The following is a 25,125-nucleotide window of genomic DNA, read 5'->3' on the forward strand; positions in this document are numbered from 1 at the left end:
ATTTTGGAGCCCCCAAAAATAAAGTCTGACACTGCTTCCACTATTTCCCCATCTATTTCCCATGAGGTGATGGAACCAGATGCCATGATCTTAGTTTTCTGAATGTTGAGTTTTAAGCCAACTTTTTCACTCTCCTCTTTCACTTTCATCAAGAGGCTTTTTAGTTCCTCTGCACTTTCTGCCATAAGGGTGGTGTCATCTGCATATCTCAGGTTATTGGTATTTCTCCTGGCAATCTTGATTCCAGTTTGTGCTTCATCCAGCCCAGCATTTCTCATGATGTACTCTGCATATAAGCTAAATAAGCAGGGTGACAATATACAGCCTTGACATACTCCTTTTCCTATTTGGAACCAGTCTGTTGGTCCATGTCCAGTTCTAACTGTTGCTTCCTGACCTGCATATAGGTTTCTCAAGAGGCAGATCAGGTGGTTTGGTATTCCCATCTCTTTCAGAATTTTCCATAGTTTACTGTGATCCACACAGTCAAAGGCTTTGGTGTAGTCAATAAAGCAGAAATAGATGTTTTTCTGGAACTCTCTTGCTTTTTCGATGATCCAACAGATATTGGCAATTTGATCTCTGGTTCCTCTGCCTTTTCTAAAACCAGCTTGAACATCTGGAAGTTCTCGGTCACGTATTGCTAAAGCCTGGCTTGGAGAATTTTGAGCATTACTTTACTAGCGTGTGACATGAGTGCAACTGTGCAGTAGTTTGAGCATGCTTTGGCATTGCCTTTCTTTGGGATTGGAATGAAAACGGATCTTTCCAGTCCTGTGGCCACTGCTGAGTTTTCCAAATTTGCTGGCATATTGAATGCAGCACTTTCACAGCATCATCTTTCAGGATTTGAAATAGCTCAACTGGAATTCCATCACATCCACTAGCTTTGTTCATAGTGATGCTTTCTAAGGCCCACCTGACTTCACATTCCAGGATGTCTGGCTCTAGGTGAGTGATCGCACCATTGTGACTATCTGGGTCATGAAGATCTTTTTTTGTACAGTTCTTCTGTGTATTCTTGCCACCTCTTCTTAATATCTTCTTCTGTTAGGTCCATACCATTTCTGTCCTTTATCGAACCCATCTTTGCATGAAATGTTCCCTTGGTATCTCTAATTTTCTTGAAGAGATCTCTCGTCTTTCCCATTCTATTGTTTTCCTCTATTTCTTTGCACTGATCACTGAGGAAGGCTTTCTTATCTCTCCTGGCTCTTCTTTGGAACTCTGCATTCAAACGGGAATATCTTTCCTTTTCTCCTTTGCTTTTCGCTTCTCTTCATTCACAGCTATTTGTAAGGCCTCCTCAGACAACCCTTTTGCCTTTCTTTTCCATGGGAATGGTCTTGATCCCTGTCTCCTGTACAATATCACAAGCCTCCATCCATAGTTCATCAGGCACTCTGTCTATCAGATCTAGTCCCTTTTATCTATTTGTCACTTCCACTGTATAGTCATAAGGGCTTTGATTTAGGTCATACCTGAGTGGTCTAGTGGTTTTCCCTATTTTTTTGAAAGTGAAAGTGAAGTCGCTCAGTCGTGTCTGACTCTTTGTGACCCCGTGGACTATAGCCCACTAGGCTCCTCCGTCCATGGGATTCTCCAGGCAAGAATACTGGAGAGGGTTGTCATTTCCTTCTCCAGGGAATCTTCCCCTACTTTCTTAGGAAGGGACAAATATTATGTAAAACTTAATGGGAATAGTGACATTCAAGGTTTACCTTGAAGATGGCATAGAACTTTGGGGGAAACAACATCGTGGAAGGCTTCTCAGTGGACGGAGCAGAGAGGACACTGGTGTGGAACTGACATAATTCTAAGCATATTAAAGAACTAGTAGAAAAATGAAGTGAATTATGTGCTGGTTCCTTTGGTGTCTAATCCTGTTCTCTGCATAAGGTATCTGCTTAGGATTAAAATGAAATAAGCTGTAATTAAGCATCTATAAACTAAGAAATGTTTACCCACACAAGCATTATTTTGAGGCAAGAGATTTTGACTTTTCCAGTTGGTGGTGGCTTATTAGTTCCATGCTTCTTACCAGACCTCCTGTCATAAAACAGCTCATGCAGTGGATAACTATGGCACCTGGTCAGGGTGGGCGGCTTCAGTCGGTGTGTTTCCCCTAACACTTTCAACATGGAGTTACAGACAGAACAAGTCTGTGGGTCAGGGGACCTTGACTTTGCGGCCCTCTGGTTATGTACTTTTGGACAAAGGCCTCATCTCTGTATTTCAATTACTATCAGATAATCTCTTAGGTCCTTTCCAATTCTTTTGTAATAATATCTTTTTAAAACAACAAAATGAACATTAACTTTTTTTCAGTTTGAAACTCCTCCAGATTGTCAAGATTAAACAAAGGAGCCAAGTCATAAATCTGAATGAAGGTTTGAGAGTGAAGGAATGTGTTAAAATAATATTGTTCTCCTAAATCCTTTTCTAAAGGTGTAAATTGCAATCTGACATAACTGCCATTCTGAGTTGTTTTGTTTAACAATGGGTTTAATCAGACAAATAGCTCTGTAAAATGCAAACAGATGGGCCATCAAATTTAAAATGTGGAAGCCCAGTAAAATAATCTGTTAGCCTCGGGCCAGGCAATTGTGACCCAATAGCAGGAGAAAATACGGGGGCAGAAATGTTTAGGAAGATGCTTGTTAATGTGTTTTAAACACCATGAACAGAAGTAGATGTTATCATCCTCAAATATTTGATATTATCTAATTCATAACAAAAATCAACTATTTGGACATTGTTGATGAATGTTTGATGAAACTGCTTCAATTTACAACATCCATTTACTGAATGTGGCTTTAGTGGTAAGCAACCTACCTGCCATAGCAGAGACACATGAGACATGGGTTTGATCCCTGGGTTGGAAAGATCCTCTGGAGGAGGAAATGGCAACCTGCTCTAATACTCTTGCCCAGATAATCTCATGGACAGAGGAACCTGGCAGGCTACCGTCTATGGGGTCACAAAGAGTTGAACACGACTGAAATGACTTAGCACACACAACAGGAACTTCTAAAACTGTTCTTGAATACCCATGACCTGTGGTAGTACTGATGTAGGAGATATTGGCCCCAGGGCTGGACACCTGGGGTTTGTCAGTTCAGTTCAGTCTAGCTGCTCAGTCGTGTCTGACTCTTTGCAAGCCCATGGACTGCAGCACGCCAGCCCTCCCTGTCCATCACCAACTCCCAGAGCCTACTCAAATTCATGTCCATTGAGTCTGTAATGCCATCCAACCGTCTCATCCTCTGTCCTCCCCTTCTCCTCCTGCCTTCAATCTTTCCCAGCATCAGGGTCTTTTCAAATGAGTCAGCTCTTCACATCAGGTGGCCAAAGTGTTAGAGCTTCAGCTTCAACATCAGTCCTTCCAATGAATATTCAGGACTGATTTCCGTTAGAATGGACTGGTTGGATCTGCTTGCAGTCCAAGGGACTCTCAAGAGTCTTCTCCAACACCACAGTTCAAAAGCATCAATTTTTCAGTGCTCAACTTTCTTCACAGTCCAACTCTCACATCCATACATGACCACTGGGAAGATGGTTTGGGGCTATCTAAAATCAAGGGGGGAAAGTACAAAATTCCTATTCAAAGCTGTCCCAGAAGAAACATGATAAAATATTTGTTGTCTTCAGGGTCATCATGTTCTAGTGCACACCCATAATTAGTTCTTTCTGAGCTGAAAAAGCTAATTAAGAAAATGCCTATCAACTGCACGCAACTGATGCTAATGTGAGCTCTGTGATGAATGGACTTGACACCCAGGATTGTCATCACATCCAAACCCCTAAGGAGGAAAATTTCCAGACTCTGTGTGCTAGGTGCAATCCCAAAATGGCAAAAATGGGTAAATTAATATGCATACATATGTGCACATAGTGATGAAGTTGTCAATTTCAGGTAGCAGGAAGAATTTACCAGCACTGACTTCTGTTAGGCAGAAGCCATCAGGGAAGAGGAAGTAGATATTAAATTTAGACATTCATTTAGATTCTTTTTCAAGTAGGATTACCAGGCTAAGTCCCATGTAATATCAAGCCAGTTCAAGTGAATCAAATGTGGACAGAGAAAGTGGCCAAGACTCCCTTGTCTTGTTCAAGAAATGTGGAGTTTCTGAAAGTCTAGGAAAGGATACATCTCTTCTTCCTCTTTGGTTCTTTTTAAGGGCTAAGACAGAATTTCGTTTAGGGAATACATTGCTCTGTCTTTAGCCATTTTTTTTTTCTTTTGTGTCCCTTGCTGAACATTAATCTATTTATGTATCTGGAGGAAAAGGTTTAGAGTCAGCAGATATCAATGTACCCTGGTGGAGGGACCCCAAGATGGAACCAACTTTTCAAAGGACAAAAAACACAGACTTCAGAATCAGGTGGACTTGAGTTTGAATCTTAGCTTCTCTAATTTCTACTTGTGTGATCTTGGACAACTTACCTAACTTCTCTGAGAATTATTTTCCTCTTCTGTAAAATGGGAATATTAATCCCTACCTGTTGTGATGATTAGATGAGGCAATGCATGTAAACCATCTAACATAGCTTGTGACACTGTACAGTCTGAAAAGTCTTTTTTTTTTTAAAGAGTCACCATGTACTGGGCACTAATGTATTCTGAAGGTGTAATAATCAGAGACACAGAGTTATTTTTTCATTATGTGTTTTCTCTTCAGTTTCAAAGGTAATGATCTAGTCTTAAAACCAACAAATATGACAACCTGAGTCCTTCCATGCAGACTTTAAGCCAAGTATTTGGTAAGTGTTATGGGAGTCCATACGAGAATATAGAATTTCTCTATGGAAACTGCAAGAAGATATGCTGAGTACTTTTCACTTCTTCCTACAAAACTTGATCAAAAATGTGGAGAAAATAAAACTTTTGTGATTCAGTTCCAAGTGTTTCTTTAAAGGGGCCTCTGAAGATGGTTGAAGAGTCAGATCTATGAGCTCACTTTCAAGCTAATGCTCCCAACGTGCAATGTGATCTCACTATGGTTAAAAAAAAATAGATTTCAAGGTATAGAAAAGAAGAATACTGTTGAATAGCATATTTAGAATGAAAAACTGGACGCAAACTGTGCTGTTCACTTTGAAATCGTATAAAAAGCAGTAATGCGGCTGGCACTATATAGCCCCAAACTGACTGATACGTCTTTCCATTGAAGATAGCAGCAATCCCACTGTGCGTGCTTGTTGGGGCTTCTTTGAAAATTCTGCATTTCCTTTGCACACCCTCAAGCACACTCGTGTCTCATGGCCTTCTCTGACACTGTCCCAATCTTACAGGAAACACTGGAGACTCATCATTTATACCACACCACCAGTGCTCTCTGGCACCAGCATGTAGCTCAGCAAGGTATAACTGGAAGTTTTTTCTTTCCGTTGCTGCTGAAACCATAGAGGATTAAAGATTTGCCAAAGTTCAATCTAGGTAATCCCTTCTATAGGATTAACTCACTGAATGGCTTCCCTGGCGTATTTGTTTTAGGAAAGAAAAAAACAGATTTCAAATCCCTAAATCTGGCGGTAGCATTTTATTTATTGCGCAGATAACATCATCGATTAGTTGTGAGTGTGTCTGTGTGTGCATGTGCTCTATCCATGTTCACAGCTTATCTCATGAGAAATCTAAATGAAAATTTAAAAAAAACCTGTAGTTTTTCACAAACTATAATTACTTTAATTACAGGATAATTATATAAATAATGCATTTGAATGTAGGTTTCAGATTTCTTTGTTTTCTAAATATTATCATCTTTCAGTGTTTTCAGACGTGTAAACAGGAAACATTTAAGTTTCGATGAAGAGCAGGTGAAATGCCTGTGATACAAGTACAGACAATCAAAAGATGATTAGGCTATTGAAAACTGCCTAACTAGGTACTAATTTTTAAGTGAGCAGGTGTACTTAGTCATTATAACTTTAAAATGAAAAAATATATGAATTACACCAAGACCCCCCTTCCCAACATTAAAATAACATTAGAGGTCTGCCTGTTACCAACTAAATCCAGCAAAGGCAAAAGAGGTGGAAATTCCACAATGAGACAGTCAGCCACTCCAGAATTAGAGAAGGGATTAAAAAAAAAATACAGGCTTCTAAAGAAATGTTGAAATGATTTCACAACACTTTATTGACTTTCTTAAAATACAGCCCAAACATCATTAACATGGTACAAAGATTAATATTTTGGTTATTGTGAAGGGATGATTAACTTTGCACAGGAATTGTATAAAGTAAGAAAACTCTTATAATTACCATGGGTGGAAATCAATTGTTCTTGTTTTTTTTTTCCTTTCTCAATTCAGTTTTTTTTTCTGGTTGACAATGAAATGCAGCAATGCACTCCCATTCATGTGGAACGCACAAAGACTCGATTCTGAGTCAAAAGGAGATAGTAAACTTGTGACTAAAGCATGAACATTAAATTTCAAGGTGGTGTGACATACATAATACTCATTTAATTCACATATGGCTGCACCCAAAATTGAAAGCCCAATTTTCATCAAAAGTTAATGCAACAAAATAAACTTATACAACATTTGATATGGGGTTAGTTTAGATCCATTAAACACTATGGAAGAATGTAAACTGTTTCTAAGTATCCAGGTGTTATTCAGAACACTTTGCAATTTAATAAATTTGTCTCCATTGTGCAAAATTATACTTTAGTGATCAGAAAGGTCCAAGAGTCTGTGAAAAGAGAAAATGTACTACTACACGTTCAAATATATATGAAAATAATCTGCATGAACTCCATGTAGATTATTTGGCTGGATGTATCCTGTGATGTAATCAACTTCCAACTCTATCTCCTGAGGCTTGAATGCCACTAATGGTCTCATCCTCTGATCTCCAACACCATCTTTTCTTCCATCATCCTTACATATATTTTCTTCCAGTGTCAAAATTTGTGTAGGCTCTACTCTGCATTTACTGCAATGGATTCACTCTGTCTCATCAACTGCTTTAAATTTTTGTTCTATAACAATTTAGCCACTTTTATGCAACTTCTTGGCACCCTATGCTATTTTTCTTGTCTTATCACAAGAGGAACAAAGCGAAATTGTATTCAGTTCCATCTGTTTTGTGTTGGCATGCTGCATATGCGGAAAAGGGTTATTGGCAAATATTTCAAAATATTTCTGACAGAACTGAGGCCATCAGAATTCATAGATGGTTTTTCTGTAGCTGCAGAAGAGAGGTTGCTGGAACCATACATGTAGGTTTGGTGCATGTGCTCAATTGTGTCTACAGACCCCATGAACTGTAGCCAGGCTCCTCTGTCCACGGAATTTTCCAGGCAAGAATTCTGGAGTGGGTTACCATTTCCTACTCCAGGGGATCTTCCCGACCTAAGGATCCAACCTGCATTTCCCACGTCTCCTGCATTAGCACACGGATTCTTTACTGCTGAGCCACTTGGGAAGCCCAAACGTAGGTTTATGGCACCATAAACCTCAATTTTGAAGAAACTCAGATGAGAGAGAGAACTTGGAGGCTGAGAAAGATGAAGGCAGTGTGCAAGCTTACTCTGAGCTGGGAGAATCTTTACCATGGTTGGTGTCAACCACACAGCAAAGGAAACCATTACAGGGTTTAGTGGGTCTTGATACCACAGCTGATCCTCCAAGCGGCATGAATGATCCCTTTATGTTTATTCACATACCACATCATGTTACTTTCTGTATGTACAGATAGAAAAACCTAGGCTTTAATATGAATTGACATAACTGCAGTTCCTGATTTCAATCACTGTTTGTGTGTATCAATGCTAGAGTAACACAGACCCTCAACGAATATGAGTAGTTTGAATAATAAACAAATGGACATCCAACTCAAAAAGTCTTCTACTCATGTATTTGACTTTCCTTCATTCCTTTCAGTTTTTCTCTTCTACAGTCATGATGCTGTCTGGTTTGTTTAATCCCTTTCTCATCTTCTTACTCTTAGACTGATTCAGTGTAAAGCCTGTGGGACTCCTAATTCCCATAATTAAATTTCCAGGATATTCATCAAGTTAAGATCTTCTTTAAGATCTTCATGAATCTTACATTAGACTTTTTTGTACTCAAACACATTCCCTATGCCATCTTTGCCTATGGAAAAGGAAGTGGATATCCACTTCCTTTTCCATAGGCAAAGATGATGTAGGGAATGTGTTCAAGTACAAAAAGAACTAACGTAAGATTCATGAAGATCCTAAAGAAGACTTTAATTTGATGAATATCCTGGACATTGGGCTTCCCTGATGGCTCAGATGGTAAAGAATCTGCCTGCAATGTGGGAGACCTGGGTTAGACCCCTTGGGTTGGGAAGATACCCTGGAGAAAGGAATGTCTACCCACTCCAGTATTCTGGCCTGGAGAATTTCATGGACAGAGGTGCCTGACAGGTTACAGTCCATGGGGTCGCAAAGAGTTGGACATGACTGAGTGACTTTCACTTCAGTTCACTTTATTAGACATTTCCATAATATTTGATAAGGAAATAAACCAGGCCTTCATACTGTTCCTAATGAAAACCAATAATACTTAGATTCAGAGAGTTGAATCATCTGGCAAGAACAGGCATCTGGTAAGTACTAAATTTGGGCTGAAAATGAAGCTTAGAACCATGCTCTTTCTATGTGTCATGCAATCTTCCCACTGCTTTTTTTAAAAAATAGAAAGCTTCTAAAACAATTACTGAATACATTACAGAGAATAAAATAAGTAAAAAATTAAAACAAACAAAAAATTGAGAAAACCAAAAAAAGGGCCAAAGACAAAAGCCTGTCTCCCTTTGCTGATTTTTTTAAATCCCATTACTGATTTTTTAAGTAGACAATATCAGATGGCCAGAGAGCTAAGAACTTAGACCACATTTGTTCTCCCTCTGCAGACATCTCTTTTCTGAGTTATACGTTCTTTCTTTCAGTTTTTGTTCAGGTCAGTTGAAAGGAACATTTCTATTAAAACCACTTGAGCTTATACCTTGGTGAAGGCACAATCCTTTGGAATTAGGTACACATCTATCTTTCTTGGAGCACCAATGAGATTTGTACATTTCTCTTTTTGTATTTTCTCCTCTGATGGCTTATGTTCCTTTTTTATTTCATGTTTTATTTTATTCATGTTCCTTATTATCTTTTTATAAGACATCCCAAACCTTATAAAAAGAAATGTGAAGTATAAGTGAATGAATTAACTTTTGTAACCCTGATGTCAACAGCCAACTTGTCCACAAGGGTTGACTTGTTTTTCGGTTTTTTTTTAGGCCACACTGTGGGACATGTGGGATCTTAGTTCCCTGACCAGGGACCGAATTCACACACTTTGCATTGGAAGTACAGAGTCTTAACCATTCCCCAGGGAAATCCCCAGGGTTGACCCTATTTTGACTCTATTCAAAACTTAGTATTTACTTGTGATCAGCCGATTTGAATTTTTTATTAGATATTTGGGTTATTTTCAGGGGAAGGTTACAGTGTGCCTAGAAAACTCACACCTTTCCCATCACCATGAAGAGAAATTGCACATTAATTACAGAAAATCCGTAGACTATGAAGTGATTCTTTTATTTATATATAAGAAGAGAGATACTTAGGCATGGTTATAAAGGGCAGAGAAAGACCCAGAAGGATCTGATTAAGAAGAAGAGGCTACAAAAAAAGAGGGAAGGGGAAATAAATGATACAGCTATATCGAGTATGGAAAAGGGGATGAATTTGACCAGGGAGAAGTCATGAACTGAGAAAGAGGCAGATCTTTCTAGGGGATGGAAGATAATATGAGTGATAGTGATTATAGTATACCCATGTAGTTAGAAGAAAATGGAGGAATTTTCCTTTTTATGGCTTGTTTTTTTTTCTTTCTCAAATAAAAGTTAGTGCTTTTACATTGAGATGTGGGTGGTGAAAATACCCTTGAGAAATCTGGTAAAAATTTATATAATTTCCATGAGAAACTCAGGAAAATTCACTTCCAAGAGAGAACGTCAGAGGTAGGACAGTAGAGGTTGGGGAAAGGTAGTGTTATAAAACCTAGGGACTGATAGCTAAAGGAAATGAGGTCAGGACAGCATTGAGCTGCTTTTGAAGCCTATGGGATGATAGAATCCAAGATCTACTCATAAACCCATCAAGTCCAAAGTGGTTAGAGAGCTACGGACATATTAACAACAGTACCTAGGGCTATGGGTTCTTTCTTAACCTTGTTCCAAACTCTAGAGCAGAAAAGAAAACCAGCAGAAGATATAAACTTGCCTACTGTCCTGTCTCCCACTTCCCTTCAATCTTCACTCCAGCCGAGTCAAGTTCACATCCTTGTGTTCTCTTAATATAATTTTCTTTTCCTGGGATGAGCCTAGAAAATTTCTGATTTTGTCACGAAGGTCAATAAAGACAATAAAAAAGCATTATTATCTTTAGGAATAATTAGCCTTAGGAACCATGGATGAGGGGATGAACTATAATTTATTGTTACTAAGGGCTTCCCTGGTGATTCAGCAGTCAAGAATCCACCCACAATGCAGAAAACACAGGAGACGTGGGTTCATTCCCTGGGTCAAGAAGATCCCCTGGAGGAAGGCATGGCAACCCGCTCCAGTATTCTTGCCTGGAGAATCCCCATGGACAGAAGAGCCTGGCAGGCTACAGTCTGAAGGGTTGCAAAGAGTTGGACATGGCTGAAGTGACAGAGCAGGAGCATATGTATTATGTGTGCATGTAGGTAAGTATGTATTCTAATCAACCGGATAAAAACCTATGACCTGAATATCATAACCTGTATTATATAAAAGAGGAAGCAGATTTAGAGAGATTGAGTCAGCATGTAAAGTCACACACCTTGTTAGTAATAGAACAAGATACAGGCTAATAGTCACAGACTCTCTAGCCTGTATCTTTGAGGTAACAAAGGCTTTAGGTAACACAGCTGTGATCAATCAAAGATCTTTGATATCAAGATGAATGGTCACCATTCAAGAGCTCCAGGCAGTGGATTCCTTTTACTTAAAGTTCACTTTCAGTATATATTAACATGATCTACTTGGTTTTCTTGCTTCTCACCTCACCCCCTTTCACACATGACCTGACACCGTCTTGTTGGCCAACTGTAATCTCATGAGGTTATAAGACTGAGATTCCATGTTGGGTCAGGATGTTTGAACATCTGTAGGAAAGGAATTCATACTGGGGAGATCATTTTCATTTGAAAAGTTGTATGAATATGGTATTTATTGACTGCACCTATTGCCAAAGATTATATCCAGTTCTAAGATTTCAGAAAAAATTCTTGTTTTTTGCTGCTCAGAAAAAGTTTACTGAAAATATCAGTTCACTAAAAGTGCTGAAATCTCAAAGTCTGTCTCCTGCTAAAATAATGTTTACAAGTACAGAGGGTTTCTTGCTGGCATGCAGTGGTGAGGATAGTGAATGATACCCTGCAAGCATTTGCCTAGTTGAATACAGGCAAGTTGAACAAATTATAGCCCTCATTCATCACATTTGAAATAGTGTTCCAATGATTTGTTCATTTTAAGGAAGATAGATTTTGGTTAAGTAGAAAAAAATTTTTATCCATATTTGAATTTTGTCACTGCTATTTGCAGACACCCTGTGCCTTAAGAGACTTTGGTGAAGAAGTAAATTCAAGATGCAAAGAACTGACTCATTGGAAAAGATTCTGATGCTGGGAAAGATTGAGGGCAGGAGGAGAAGGGGTTGACAGAGAATGAAATGGTTGGATGGCATCACTGACTCAATGGACATGAGTTTGAGCAAACTCTGAGAGACAGTGAAGGACAGGGAAGTCTGGTGTGCTGCAGTCCATGGGGTCGCAAAGAGTTGAACATGACTGAGCGACTAAACAATGGACAACAAGGTAACTGGGTCTGAACACGGACTGTGCATGGGCTCTGTTTGTTTGTTGTGCTTTATTATGGACACTATGAGTAATGGGCAGTCTAAGGAGGATGACGTATTTCTGGCACAGGCTCTCCATTCCTCTTCACACAGGGCTCATCTCACACTCCAAGTCACACTCTAATTAACAACACCAAGTAGCTCTTTAGAACCTTGAACAACTCATTTGTAATAAATGAAGTTACTGAAAATCTCCCAAGTATAAAAGTAAAGGGGATACATCTTAGACATACCTACGTTAGGCGCATTTATGCATTATTGACAAATAAAATTCATTTAGGAAAGACATGAATTGACTGATGAACATTATGTTTTCCACCAAGCATTTTTTTTTTTAAACTTAAGGTACTCAGATAGAGTCCATTTTCCCATAGTGTTAATGTTGAAAGCTCTGACAATGACACCACAATAATGCCCATCACCATGATGCATAATATAGATGTTATTACACATAATAGAAAGCATTCTTTGGGGGTAATGCATTTTTGTTGCCTACTTGCTGACACCAAGCAGATACAAATGTGCCTTAATGTGTTTCCTTTTAAAGGGCCAGTGTAGACGCATCCCCACGTACACATTTTGTATAAGGTTTGGTGAGTGGCTTACTTTTACTAGCTGCTTTCTAGATTCACTTTAGTACTCCTAATAGCTCTAATTATAAGCTGCACCGTTTTCTATTCCTTCCTTGCTGTTCTTTGTCATTGCACTGCTCATAGACATTTAAACAGTGGAAGCTGTTTATAGTTCATTAAACGCTTTAAGCTGTTGTTCTAAAGTTTTCTACTTTTTTTGTATTTTCCAAGTCATTTCCCTCTGCTGTCATATGAAACCATGCACTGCAATTCAACAGAAGACATCAGAGATGCACATCTAATGAATAATCAGCAAGGCTAACAGCCATAAACGAATCAGAGACCTTGGCTATCTATTTTTTATTGTGTTTGGTATGGCATTTGACATAGAATGCATAGGTATTTTTTTTAATGATTCCCTCTAATTCTTTTAAAGTAGACATTTTGCTTCTTAAATAAAAACACTAGCCAAAAGGGGGTATTAACTCATATTATGATATGATAGAGCACAGAAAATGTGGCTATTGGAAAACTAAACATTTCCTATCATATCACAGTAGGAAAAGATAGGGCAATTACTCCAATAAATGACCCACTAGGATGATATTAGAATTTGAAGAAAGACAGATTTAGCATGTTAAAACTGCCTTGGAATGTGTAGGAGACCATGGTGGTATCAGAAGGAGGCTGTCTCTTTGATTTTTATTGTACAATCACACTATGCCTGTCACTTTTCCATGTTCTCCTGGGCAAGCCCTGCATCAACCATGGTGTTGGAAGGCAGAGTAGAACAGGCTAATTTAGAATTCCTTCCCTAGAGCACGACGTGATCTTCCTGTGAAAAATGAAAGTGAGAGAGAGGTCAGGGATTTATTCTTTGCTGTTCAGACCATATGAAAAAATTTTCTCCATTGTATTAACATTAATTTATTAAACAAATACTTTCATGCTCACATTCAGCATGTTTAAGACCCATGATTCTACAATAGAGGCAAGAGCAACATACCAAGAACCAGTTTAAAATACTAGAGCAAGAAAATAAATCAGCTATGAGACTATATTGTATAGTGCAGGGGGTATGGTGGTGGTGGTTTAGTCCCTAGGTTGTGTCTGACTCTTTGTGATCCTGTGGACTGTAACCTGCCAGGCTTCTCTGTCAATGGGATTTTCCAGGCAAGAATGCTGGAGTGGGTTGCCATTTGTTCCTCCAGGGGATCTTCCTGACCCAGGGATTGAACTTGCGGCTCCTGCATCACAAACAGGTTTGTTACCACTGAGCCGCTAGCCAATATTTTATAATAACTATAAATGGAGTATAACCTCTAAAAATTGTGAATCAGTAAGCTGAACATCTGAAAATTATATAATATTGTACATCAACTACACCTCAATAATAAATAAATAAAATACTAGAGCAAAATAGGAAGAATGGTACAAAGAAAAGGATACTGTAGGTTAAGATTGAATTTCCCAATGATGATTAATTTGAGACTCCAAAGGGTGCCTTCTTCTCTAGGAAGAAGCTAGCTTATTTCTGTGGTAAGGGGGCTAAGGTGCAATTGTGCAGGTGACCCGCAGTAAGCAAGCAGGCCCTCTCTAGGTCAACTGCATGAAAAATGAGTCTATTTTCTTCTTATTCCCATCCATACAATATCCTTCATTCCTGACCTTAAAAAAAAAAAACACATTTTCTCTTATTATTATGAAATCAAATGATCTCATAATGAGGCCAAAATAATCACAATCAACAAATAGGCTTCTAGTGGAAAATTTTTTGTATCAATACACATAACACAAAGAGAGCAAATTTCTTTTAACGAATTGAACTTTGTGAACCCTAAGATTTCTGGATGAGCTGATTGAATGGCATCACTGACTCGATGGACATGAGTCTGAGCAAGCTCTGGGAGTTGGTGATGGACAGGGAAGCCTGGTGTGCTGCAATCCATGGGGTTGCAAAGAGTCGGACACGACTGAGTGAACTGAACTGAACTGAACTGAACTGAAGATTTCTGGTCCAAAGTATACAGTTGGTAATAAACAATCAACTGTTCATGAGTATTGCTTCTCTTGATTTTAGTTCATGCTCACAATACATGTATGCTATATGCATCAATGGAATGATGACTCAAAGTCCCCCAAATCATTTATATTAAATATTACCATAGGATATAATTTTCAAGAATATTCTTTTTTCTCTAAAAGCTGGGTTATATTTCTGCTCTGTCATTTACATTTTTGTATAAAATCTTGTGCCTTTATCTTAATATCTTTATTTGTAAAATAGGGAAATGATATCTAATATAACAATGATATGAGGGCACATGAGTATTTTTTTCAGTATGAAAGCACTTGGTAAATGATACACAATGCTACACAAACGTGTGTATTATAAGTCTTCAAACTAGTAAAGATTTTCCCATTGTTTTGGAAAGTTAATAGTGAGACAACCTGGCACCTGGGACCCAGGACCCCTTTGCTTCTTGACAAAGTCTCCTTGAGCAACAGAATACAAAGAAACAGTAAGGGACTAAAAATAACTGCATGCATGAGCAGTTGGGGCAAATTTTGAACAACAGGATGCAAAAAGACCAAAAGCTCAGCTGCCAGGTTTGAGGTGCCAGGAGCAAAACCAGGGAACTGTGGGTGATACCTGCGCAGAGCACCACTGAGGGGGTGACCCAGCCACCCCTAAGACCCTAAGCCACCCCTCCAGCCCAACCCAAGGTCATGTAAGGTACCAGCTCACACCACTCTACCGTCATCCTGCATGGAGCAATCAAGGGTACCTGTTGTTGTTTTTGCACCCTCGTCCCAAAAATGCACGGCGTGAATTTTTCATCTGGCCTCTTCTCCATTCCTATTGGTTAAACAGTCTAAGAACCCTGATCAGTAACAATATCAGGAATACCTTTGAAGAAATGAATTGAAAAGAAATAGTGAAGAGAAACACAGAACTGTTTGAATGATTGACGGAGAGCTGTTGGTGGAAATGTCGGAAGAAGCACGTCTAGTCGTTTTATTGTGATTCTGCATGGACTCCTCCGGTGGCTCGGGTGGTAAAGAATCTGCCTGCAATGCAGGAGACCTGGGTTCGATCCCTGGGTTGGGAAGATCCCCTGAAGAAGGGAATGGTAAACCACTACAGTATTCTTCCCTACAGAATCCCATGGACAGAGGTATAGCCCAGGAGGTCACAAAGAATCAGACATGACTGAGTGACTAACACTTTCACCTGCATGGTCCTTTATGGTTGTCACACAGGCACCCTGGCCGCCAGCGCTAAGCCTGGTTCCAGCTGTGTTTTCGTCTTCTCGCCTTCCAGCACATCCTACTGTTTATTAATATTTTATGTTTCTCTCTTCTCCTGCTAGAATGCCCTGAGGATCGGCACTTTGGCCTACTACCTACTGATAGATTACTGCAGCCTGAAAGAGTGTTCATGGGGGATGAGGTGCTCAGTGAGTATCCGTGGAATCAACATATGGAGGTTCAGTACTCACTGGGTCTCAAAAAAGTAGAGAGTTGTTCACAGAAAAGGCGTGTGGGAAGGAGGAGTGTCTCAGACAGATTCAGAAAACAAGTGACCTTGAGTAGAGAGACAATGACAGAGAGGAGAGACCTCTGGGCTGGAAATGACCTTTGATGTCCAGTGAAGGAATTCTTTCAATAAAGGAGCACTGGAGGAAGACAGAGGCTTCCCAGGTGGCACTAGTGGTGAAGAACATGCCTGCCAGCGCAGGAGACATAAGAGACAAGGGTTCGATCCCTGGGTCAGGAATATCCCCTGGAAGAGCCTGGCAGGTTACAGACCTCAAGGTCACAAGGAGTCAGACACGACTGTGGTAACTTAGCACACATGCATGCATGGCAGAGCATCGTTTCAAGCCCTAGGCTAATGACACCAGGAATATAAAGACTAATAAGCTAGAACTCTAGAGCAGGGGTCCCCAAACTCTGGGATCTAATGTCCAATGATCTGAGGAGGAGCTGATGTAATAATAATGGAAACAAAGTGCACAACAAATGTAAGGCTCTTGTATGATCCAGAAAGTATCCCCCCATCCTGTTTCATGGAAAAGTTGTCTTCAATGAAAGTGGTCCCTGGTGCCAAGAAGGGGCGCTGCTGTAGAGGCACTCAGCTAATCCTCACTACCCCTTCCAAGCATTAGCTCCCCCTTTTCTGAGACATCAAAAAGCTCTCACTTGTAATTAGAACCCCAGGTTTCACTCGCCCTGCCCACCCTCCACCTCACCTTCTGGGATCAGTTCTCATAACCACAGCTGGAAATGTCAGAGAATTTCACTCCCTTGCTCAAAATTTTCCCATGTCTTCTCATCTCCCTCAAAATAAAAGCCCAAGGCCTTGCAGGGGCCCACACGCTTGGAGTCCTCAGACTTCAACCCCTCCCTGACCTTCAGATCCGCTAGAGAAGGGATAAGCTAACCACTGCAATATTCTTAGGCTTCCCTGTGGCTCAGCTGGTAAAGAATCCGCCTTCAATGCGTGAGACCTGGGTTCGATCCCTGGGTTGGGAAGATCCCTGGAGAAGGGAAAGGCTACCCACTCCAGTATTCTGGCCTGGAGAATTCCATGGACTGTATAGTCCATGGGGTGGCAAAGAGTCAGACACGACTGAGCAACTTTCACTTCACTTCATACTGGCCTCTTTGCATTTCCTGTAAGATGCAAGCATTTCCTGCCCAAACCTCAAGATTTTCAGATTTTCCCTCTGACTGGAATGTTCTTCCCCCAAATAGTCACATAGGTCCTTTCTCCTTTGATTCAGTTTTCCGCTCAACTGTCACTTTATTAGGGAAATCTTCTCTGACTACTCACCATAAAATAGCATGCCCCACTCCACTCTGACTCTGTCCCTCTTGGTCAGTTTTAATTGCTGTCTTGACTGATGCATAGCAGCTGATCAATAAATAATTTTTGTTGAATGAATGCATAATTTGTGCCAGACTTTGAATGATTGATAATAAAATGTGATCTTTCCACAAGAGCAAAATATTATGCATGAATTTACATTGAAATGAGAAACATGACTATTTGGGAGTAAAGAGAATTATGAGGAATTTAAATTTTCTTTAGATTTCTTTATATTTAGTTTTTACACGTTCTATAATAAACTATATATTTTTTAATAATGTGATACAGCTATTAGAAAAGCAAATTTCTGTTTGCTGTTAGTATGTGATACTAGATGTGGCTCATTAGTTTACTATATTCTCTTTGGAGAATTCTGGAAGAAAATGTAGTCTGACTTAAGTATCCCACAAAAAGTTGTAGTTTGTCTGAACTTTTGATCAATTTTTATCTCAAATACGGTGTCCCTATATCTTTGAATGTGTCAGCTCTTATGAGTCTTGGGTTTCCATATAACAACAAAATTTAGGAAATAACATAAATATCCAAAAGTAGAAAGTGAGTGAAACCAACAATATGCCTATACGAAAATGTATGTGTTTATAAGTACATAAAAAGAGATTTTTGAGGTCATACAACAAACTCTTATGAGTATGCAGAGTGTGGCAGTGATGAGAGGGAAATATTTTTATTAGTTGAACGTTTTAAAGTATGCATTTTATTGTCATTACACATTTTATATATGAAAATAAAATCAGATAACATACATCAAAATGTGCAGAAACAGAAAAATATTCACAGTTTAAAAGTTTTAGAATAGTGTACAGGTTAAACCATCATTTATAAACATTAAATAAAGATTACACTGAAGTAGCTCAAATTGGCAACAGTGCTATCTCTGATTGCATGATTTTAAAGGAGTTTATTTTATTTCCTTTCCTTCTATACATTTATTAAACATATTTCAATGACCCCATTTTTCTTTGTTAATAAACAATCTTTTCTAAATGAATTAAATTTATAAGGAAAGCATATATAAATTTCTGTGTCTGAAGAGAGAATAAAAACTGCAATGCATATAACTACCACTACATAAAGACCTCATAAAATAGCAGAAGTACCCAAAGACCTCAGTAGATAAACAGTCAAAGACCGCAAAAAGACAATCTCTTTTGAGGACAAATAGCTAGGGATAACATACGGAAATAAATATTCATCATTAATCAACCAAATGCAAATTAAATGAGGTAACTCTTTATAGATTAAATTAGCAAAAAATGTAAATGATCATACTCAGTACTTTTGAAGGAACAGTATACCTACAATCCTCATGCCTTTCTGGATGCCCTCACCCATGGGGCATTTATGCAGAGTCCAAGCTCTGGAGACACAATGCTTTGCTGCAAATCATATCCCACCATTTTCTTGTTGGGCACTGTGGCATGTGGTTCATCCTCTCTGCAGCTGCAAGATGGGGATAATAATAATACCTCCTGATAACGTGCTATTGGGAGGATTTAATGAGTCAATACCCAGAAGTTTTTTAGAAGAATTAACAGATAATACATATTAACTATTAATTATTGACTAGGTATCAACTAGGATTTCAACAGGAAAGAGATAACACCCACATTAGTCTAATTCGAAGAGGATCTATTTTCAAAGGACTATTCACAAGTTGTGTGCAGAAGGTAGGGAAAGCGTAAGGGAGGGGGAAACCCTGGTTAAAGAAACTGAGGCTAACAGTACTGGGCTGTGCTTACACCTAGTCCAGAGGAATCATAAATAAAAGGAATTCCTGAAATATAGAAGAACACTTAGATATGTGTGAAAAGAGAAGTGATCTTCCAGTGGGAGAGAGACTCAAGACGGAGATGATATATGTATACATGTGGCCGATTCACTATGCAGAAACGAACATACCTTTATAAAGCAATTCTGTTGTTGCTTTGTTTAGTGACTACGTTGTGTCTGACTCTTTTGCAACCCCATGGACTGTAACCCACCAGGCTCCTCTGTCCATGGAATTTCCCGGGCAAGAATGCTGGAGTGGGTTGCCATTTCCTTTTCCAGGGAATCTTCCCGACCCAGGGATCGAACCTGGATCTCCTGTATTGCAGGCAGATTCTTTACCACTGAACCACCAGGGAAGCCCAAGGCAATTACACTCAAATTTTTTTTAAAAAGGCAACTTAAGGAGAGAACCAGGGGGAGTAGATATTCCAACCTCATTTTTCTCTTTCCTTGTCTTGTCAAGGCTCCCCATTAGCTGAACATAGCTATTCATCTCTGTGGAAGGAGTCAATGGATGCAGCCCATGTGGCTGAGCCTCCTGGCACAGAGCAGAGTGCAAAAGGAAAAGAAATGGGTCTAGAGCCTGCCTGGCCTAGGCCCTCCTAGAGAGAGAGGCAAAAAGCAGATTTTTAAGTGTTGTAAATTCCCACCAGACCTTCCTGTCTTCTCCAAGGACTCTTTGAGGAAGCAAATATATTTCTTGTCTTTTCCTTGCAGAGTATCTCTACCAGTTTCCTTCAGTCCTAGGGGTCAGTGGAGCCCAAGCTATGAACATCCAACCTCTGTGAAGCATCAGCAAAGAATTTAAATACAGTCTCTTTTCAGAAGTTTGTCTCACACTCAGTGATGCTGCTGACTAGCCATCACTAGGCTCACTGTTGTTGTTGTTTTTTTTAATAATTTACTTATTTATTTTAATTGAAGGATAATTACTTTAAGACCAGAAACTATAAAACTCTTAGAGGAAAGCATAGGCAGAACACTCCCTGACATAAATCACAGCAAGATCCTTTATGACCCACCTCCTAGAGTAGTGGAAATAAATACAAAAATTAAAAAATGGGACCTAATTAAACTCAGAAACTTTTGCACAATGAAGGAATCTATAAGCAAGGTGAAAAGACAACCCGCAGAATGGGGAGAAAATAATAGCAAATGAAACAACTGACAAAGAATTAATCTCCAAAATATACAAGCAGCTTGTGCAGCTCAATACTGGAAAAACAAGCAACCCAATCAAAAAGTGGGCAGAAGACCTAAACAAACATTTCTCCAAAGAAGACATACAGATGGTGAATAAACACATGAAAAGATGCTCAACATTGTTCATTATTAGAGAAATACGAGTTAAAAATACAATGAGGTATCATCTCACACTAGTTAGAATGGCCATCATCAAAAAGCCTACAAACAATAAATGCCAGAGAGGGTATGGAGGAAAGAGAACCTTCTTACACTCCTGGTGGGAATGCAAACTGATACAGCCACTATGGAGAAGAGTATGGAGATTCCTTAAAAAAACTAGGAATAAAACTACCATAGACCCAGCAACCCCACTACTGGGCATATACCCTGAGGAAATCAGAATTGAAAGAGACACATGTACATCAATGTTCTTTGCAACCCTATTTACAATAGCCAGGACACGGAAGCAACTTAGATGACCAGATTGTTTTGAGCAAGTGGTTGAGGGCTGTCCACAGAGCATCAGAGGATGTTTGATGACATTCTAAGCCCTGCATATGATTGAAATGACTGTGATAGGGGCTAAGGCTTCATCACCAAGGACAAATCATTCCATGACTGAGCCACGGTTATTGACCAATGGCTAACTTCTGCTAGATTGAGAAACACTCTTGTTGGAAGCAAACCCCAGACCCTAAGAGTATGAAAAAGGACTCCAGAAATCTCAAAGAGTGGTAAATTAGGCAAATCAGTGAAAACTGAAAGAAAGACTCTACATTCAATTCAAAGATGGATACAAATACATAGCTATTCCATGGCTAAAATAACTGAATAAACTTGAAAAATAATTAGAATTCACTACTGCACCTATAGAGAGTTCTGTTTCTTTTGCCTGAGTCTTTTTAGTACTGAGGAAAAGATGGACTAAAAAAGTCCAGTGAGGAACAGGTATATTAAACTAACACATTTTCTCTAAGTCATTATATGAAAAGTGTGTGTACCTCCTCCACAAAAGCTCCAAGATTTAAAATACAACAGAAAATGGTAACAGTGAAAATGACAAATCTTCAGCTTCTTCTCATTTTTGTCCCAAGATACTTTTGGTGTCTGTACTTCTCATCTGCTCACTTTCTTTCTCTCTCTGCCTGTTTTTGGTAGCTCCTCTTCTTCCTCTCGCCTCTGAGTCTTCATTCAGATTAGCTCCAGGAAAGAAAAGGGAAGAAATCGTCTTGCTGTATGTCTCCCTCACCCCTGCAATATTTCACATCCCTTTTCACCAGGAAACTAGTTATGCAGCAAAAGCAGAGGAGACCCACCAATGCTGTGATGCCAAGAATGTTTTATCTTGTGAGTAAAGTAAACAGAAAGGGAAAAGAGATCACGTCATAACACCCAGAACGGTTTCAAGGGCAAAGAACAGCTATCGTCATCCTTAGTCCATGTTCTTCTCTTTGGACTTCCTCGGAAATGCTTTTCTTTTCTCCTTAATTATAAATGATCAACAATCTAGAATAAAAAGACAAGAAAATCATTTTCATCCTAACAATATATGGGAAAATATTACTGGCCATAACTTTGTAAATAATGGCTTTATTTAGATTTACTGTTGCTGCTTATATTTCTAAATAATCATCATTATGTGCTTATATTTATTGAAGCAGATTATCAAAATGCATAACATAGTCTTTCCATTAACTCTTTCACATTAATGAGTTGCTATTTAGCAAATTACTATTTCCCGTCACTAAAATGAAGGAAGCCAGTGGCCTGAATGATTTTCCAAAGTGCCTATTAATAAACACCCAAGGCATATATTAAAATACTAGAATGCAAAGGTCTTTGGGAAGTAGATAAGCATATGAACTAGGTTTTTAAAAGATGTGCAGTAACCCTTTCATGACCAGAGCATATTGTCTAAAAAAATTCCTCTTCCTGGTTTGCTTATGGCAATTTTGCAATGACTTTGACTTAACCAAGGCCATTTTCATCTCATTACTTTGTGGGGAAATACTAAATGATTATTTCTAGAGCAAGGATTTTCTGATTACATTACTCCATTTTTTTATTTCATTATGTTAGAGAGAGAGTAATATACAAGTCACCCACAGGAGTAGAAGAAAGTGAGTGGAATATGTTTGATTTCAAGACTCACTATATAATTGTACTTAAATAGTGAGTCTTGAAATACATATATATATATATATACACACACACATATATACATATTTATGCTGCTCAGTAGTTTCACTCATGTCCAACTCTTTGCAAACCTGTAGACTGTAGCCCACCAGGCTCCTCTGTCCCTGGGGTTCTCCAGGCAAGAATATTGGAGTGAGCTGCCATGCCCTCCTCCAGGGTATCTTCCCGACCCAGGGATTGAACCCACCTCTCTGGCATTTCCTGCACTGCAGGCATATTCTTTACCCACCGAGCCACCTGGGCATGTTTGTGTTCAGTTGTATCCGACTCCTTTGCAACCTCATGGAATGTAGCCTGCCAGGCTCCTCTGTCCATGGGATTTTTTGGACAAGAATACTGGGGCAGGTTGCCATTTCTTCCTCTAGGGGAATCTTCCCGACCCAGGGGTGTATATATATATGATTTCAGGCTGAAATATGCATATATGTGTGTGCACATACACTTTCTAGGTTTCAAATCATATTTACATAGCTTACAGTCTCCTGATGTCATCATTTTACTAGTTCAAGTGAACTGTAGAAACTTTACCTTCTTTTACTCTGCTCTGTTTACGATATAATTGTATTTCTATTTCCCATACATAGATTTAGAACTATATCAGATAATATGACATTTTTTTTCTTCAATCATCAAACATAATTTTAAGACCTCACAAGAAGAAGGAAAACAAAATTTTACCTGTAGTTTTGCTTATCATGTTCTTGCTTCTTTCCTGAATTTCAAAATTTCCTTCTTCAATCATTTCTTTTCTGTTTAGAGAACTTTCTTTAGACATTCTTTTAGAGTAGATCTGCTGGCAATAAATTCTCGTAGTTTTTCTTTATCTGAGAATGTCTTGATTTTTTATTGCTAAAGGTTATTTTCACTGGGTATATGATTCTAGCTTGAGTTTTTATTATTATTATTTTTAGCACTTGAAATACACTCTACCATTTTCTTCTGGTTTCCATGGTTTCTGATGAGTGAAAAATGATTCAAACCCTTTCCCTTCTATATGTAAGATGCCCTTTTTTTCTCTGGCTGTTTTCAGTTTTTCCCCTTGCTTTTAGTTCTCACAAGTGCAAGCGTGATGTGTCTTGCCACAAATATATTTGGGTTTATGCCATTTAAGGCTTCTTTAGTTTCTCGAATCTGTAGATTTATATGTCTTGCCAAATTTTTCAGCCATTATTTTCCCTTCGAGTACTTTTTGCCCCAGTCTGATTCTTCACTCCTAATGAGACCTTAATGAGACCCTGATGGTATGAATGTTTACCTAGTTTATAATCCCTAAGTTTCTGGGGCTCTCTTTATTATTTTTTTCCACTCTTTTCTCAGACTGGGTAATTTGTATTATTCTATCTTCCATTTCATTGATTCTTTCCTCTGTTCTGTACATTCTGCTCTTGGTCCATCCATCTATTGGGCTTTTTATTTTGGTGTTATTGCTTTGCTATTATACTTTTCAACTCTAAAATGTCTATTTGTGGGGACTTCCCTGGCCGGCCAGTAGTTAAGACTCCAGCTCCCAATGCAGGGGTCGCAGGTTCCATCTCTGGTTGGGCAATGAAGATCCCACATGCCTATGGCATGGCCAAAAATAAATTCAAATGTCTATTTTTTTAATGCCTCCTTTTTTTTTTTGCTGAAGCTTTCTATATCTTCGCTGAGTCTATTTTTTCATTTGTTTTGAATGTGTTCATTTTTCACTGAAACATTTTTATCAGAGCTGCTCTAAAATCTTGATGAGATCATTTTAAGACGGCTGGCATCTCAGTTTTGGCATCTGTTCACTGTATTTTTGTGTGGAGTTTGAGGTCTTCCTGTTCTTACTTTGGCAAATAACTTTCTCTTGAAAATTGGACCTTTGTGTATCATGAAATGAGACTCTGGATCTTATTTAAACTTTTTGTTTTAGCTGGTCTGCTGTATTCCATGGGGCTTCTTCTGAGCCAACCCAGTGTTGAGAGGAATAACCATCTCATGTGCGCTGGGTAGCAGTGAAATTTCAGGATTCCCCTTTTGTCTTCAATGATGTGGGAGGGGAAGGGGTTGTCTTTACCAGATAGACCAAAGTCCTGGCTCCCTCTTTGGTTTTTTCTGATACTATTTGGGCAGGGGGGTTTCCAGATGGCTCAGTGGTAAAGAATCCACTTGCCAATGCAGGAGACACAGGTTCAATCCCTGGGTCAGGAAGATCCCCTGGAGAAGGAGACGGCAACCTACTCCAGTATTCTTGCCTGGGAAATCCCATGGACAGAGGAGCCTATTGGCTACAGTCCATGGGGTTGCAAAGAGTCAGACACATCTGAGTGACTGGGCATACACATCTGGGCAGAAGTTTGGAGCATCTCCTTACGTCCTTATGAGCATGGAAGTCTAATCCAGCGTCATCCATGCCTCATTTAACCTTAGCTGACATGGATGGGAGTGGATTCACTTTTTTTTTTTTCTTTCTGTAGTGTTTGGCTAGAGTAGAGCTCTTGCTGGCTAAAAGTTTTCTTTCTTGGTGGGCTGCCCCTTTCCTTTTGGGTAGAGAAAGCAGGTTTTTCTTGAAACATTTTTGTGTGTCTGTACCTGTTCGGTTTCTGGGTTGTCAGCTTCTTCAG

General features: G+C 39.1%; 1 protein-coding gene across 1 annotated transcript in view; it reads right to left on the reverse strand.

Moving 5' to 3' along the window:
• Nucleotides 1–13,285: 13,285 nt before the first annotated feature.
• The window catches only part of LOC122450803 (cytochrome P450 7B1), a 735,954-nt gene continuing 724,114 nt past the window's right edge, over nt 13,286–25,125 (reverse strand). Inside the window, exon 8 of the mRNA XM_043483042.1 lies at nt 13,286–13,321. Coding sequence (XP_043338977.1) covers nt 13,301–13,321 — 21 coding nt within the window. The 3' untranslated portion in view covers nt 13,286–13,300. The remainder of the gene's footprint in view (nt 13,322–25,125) is intronic.

Source organism: Cervus canadensis, chromosome 12 (genome assembly GCF_019320065.1).
Source record: "Cervus canadensis isolate Bull #8, Minnesota chromosome 12, ASM1932006v1, whole genome shotgun sequence".
NCBI classification, from domain to species: Eukaryota; Metazoa; Chordata; class Mammalia; order Artiodactyla; family Cervidae; genus Cervus; species Cervus canadensis.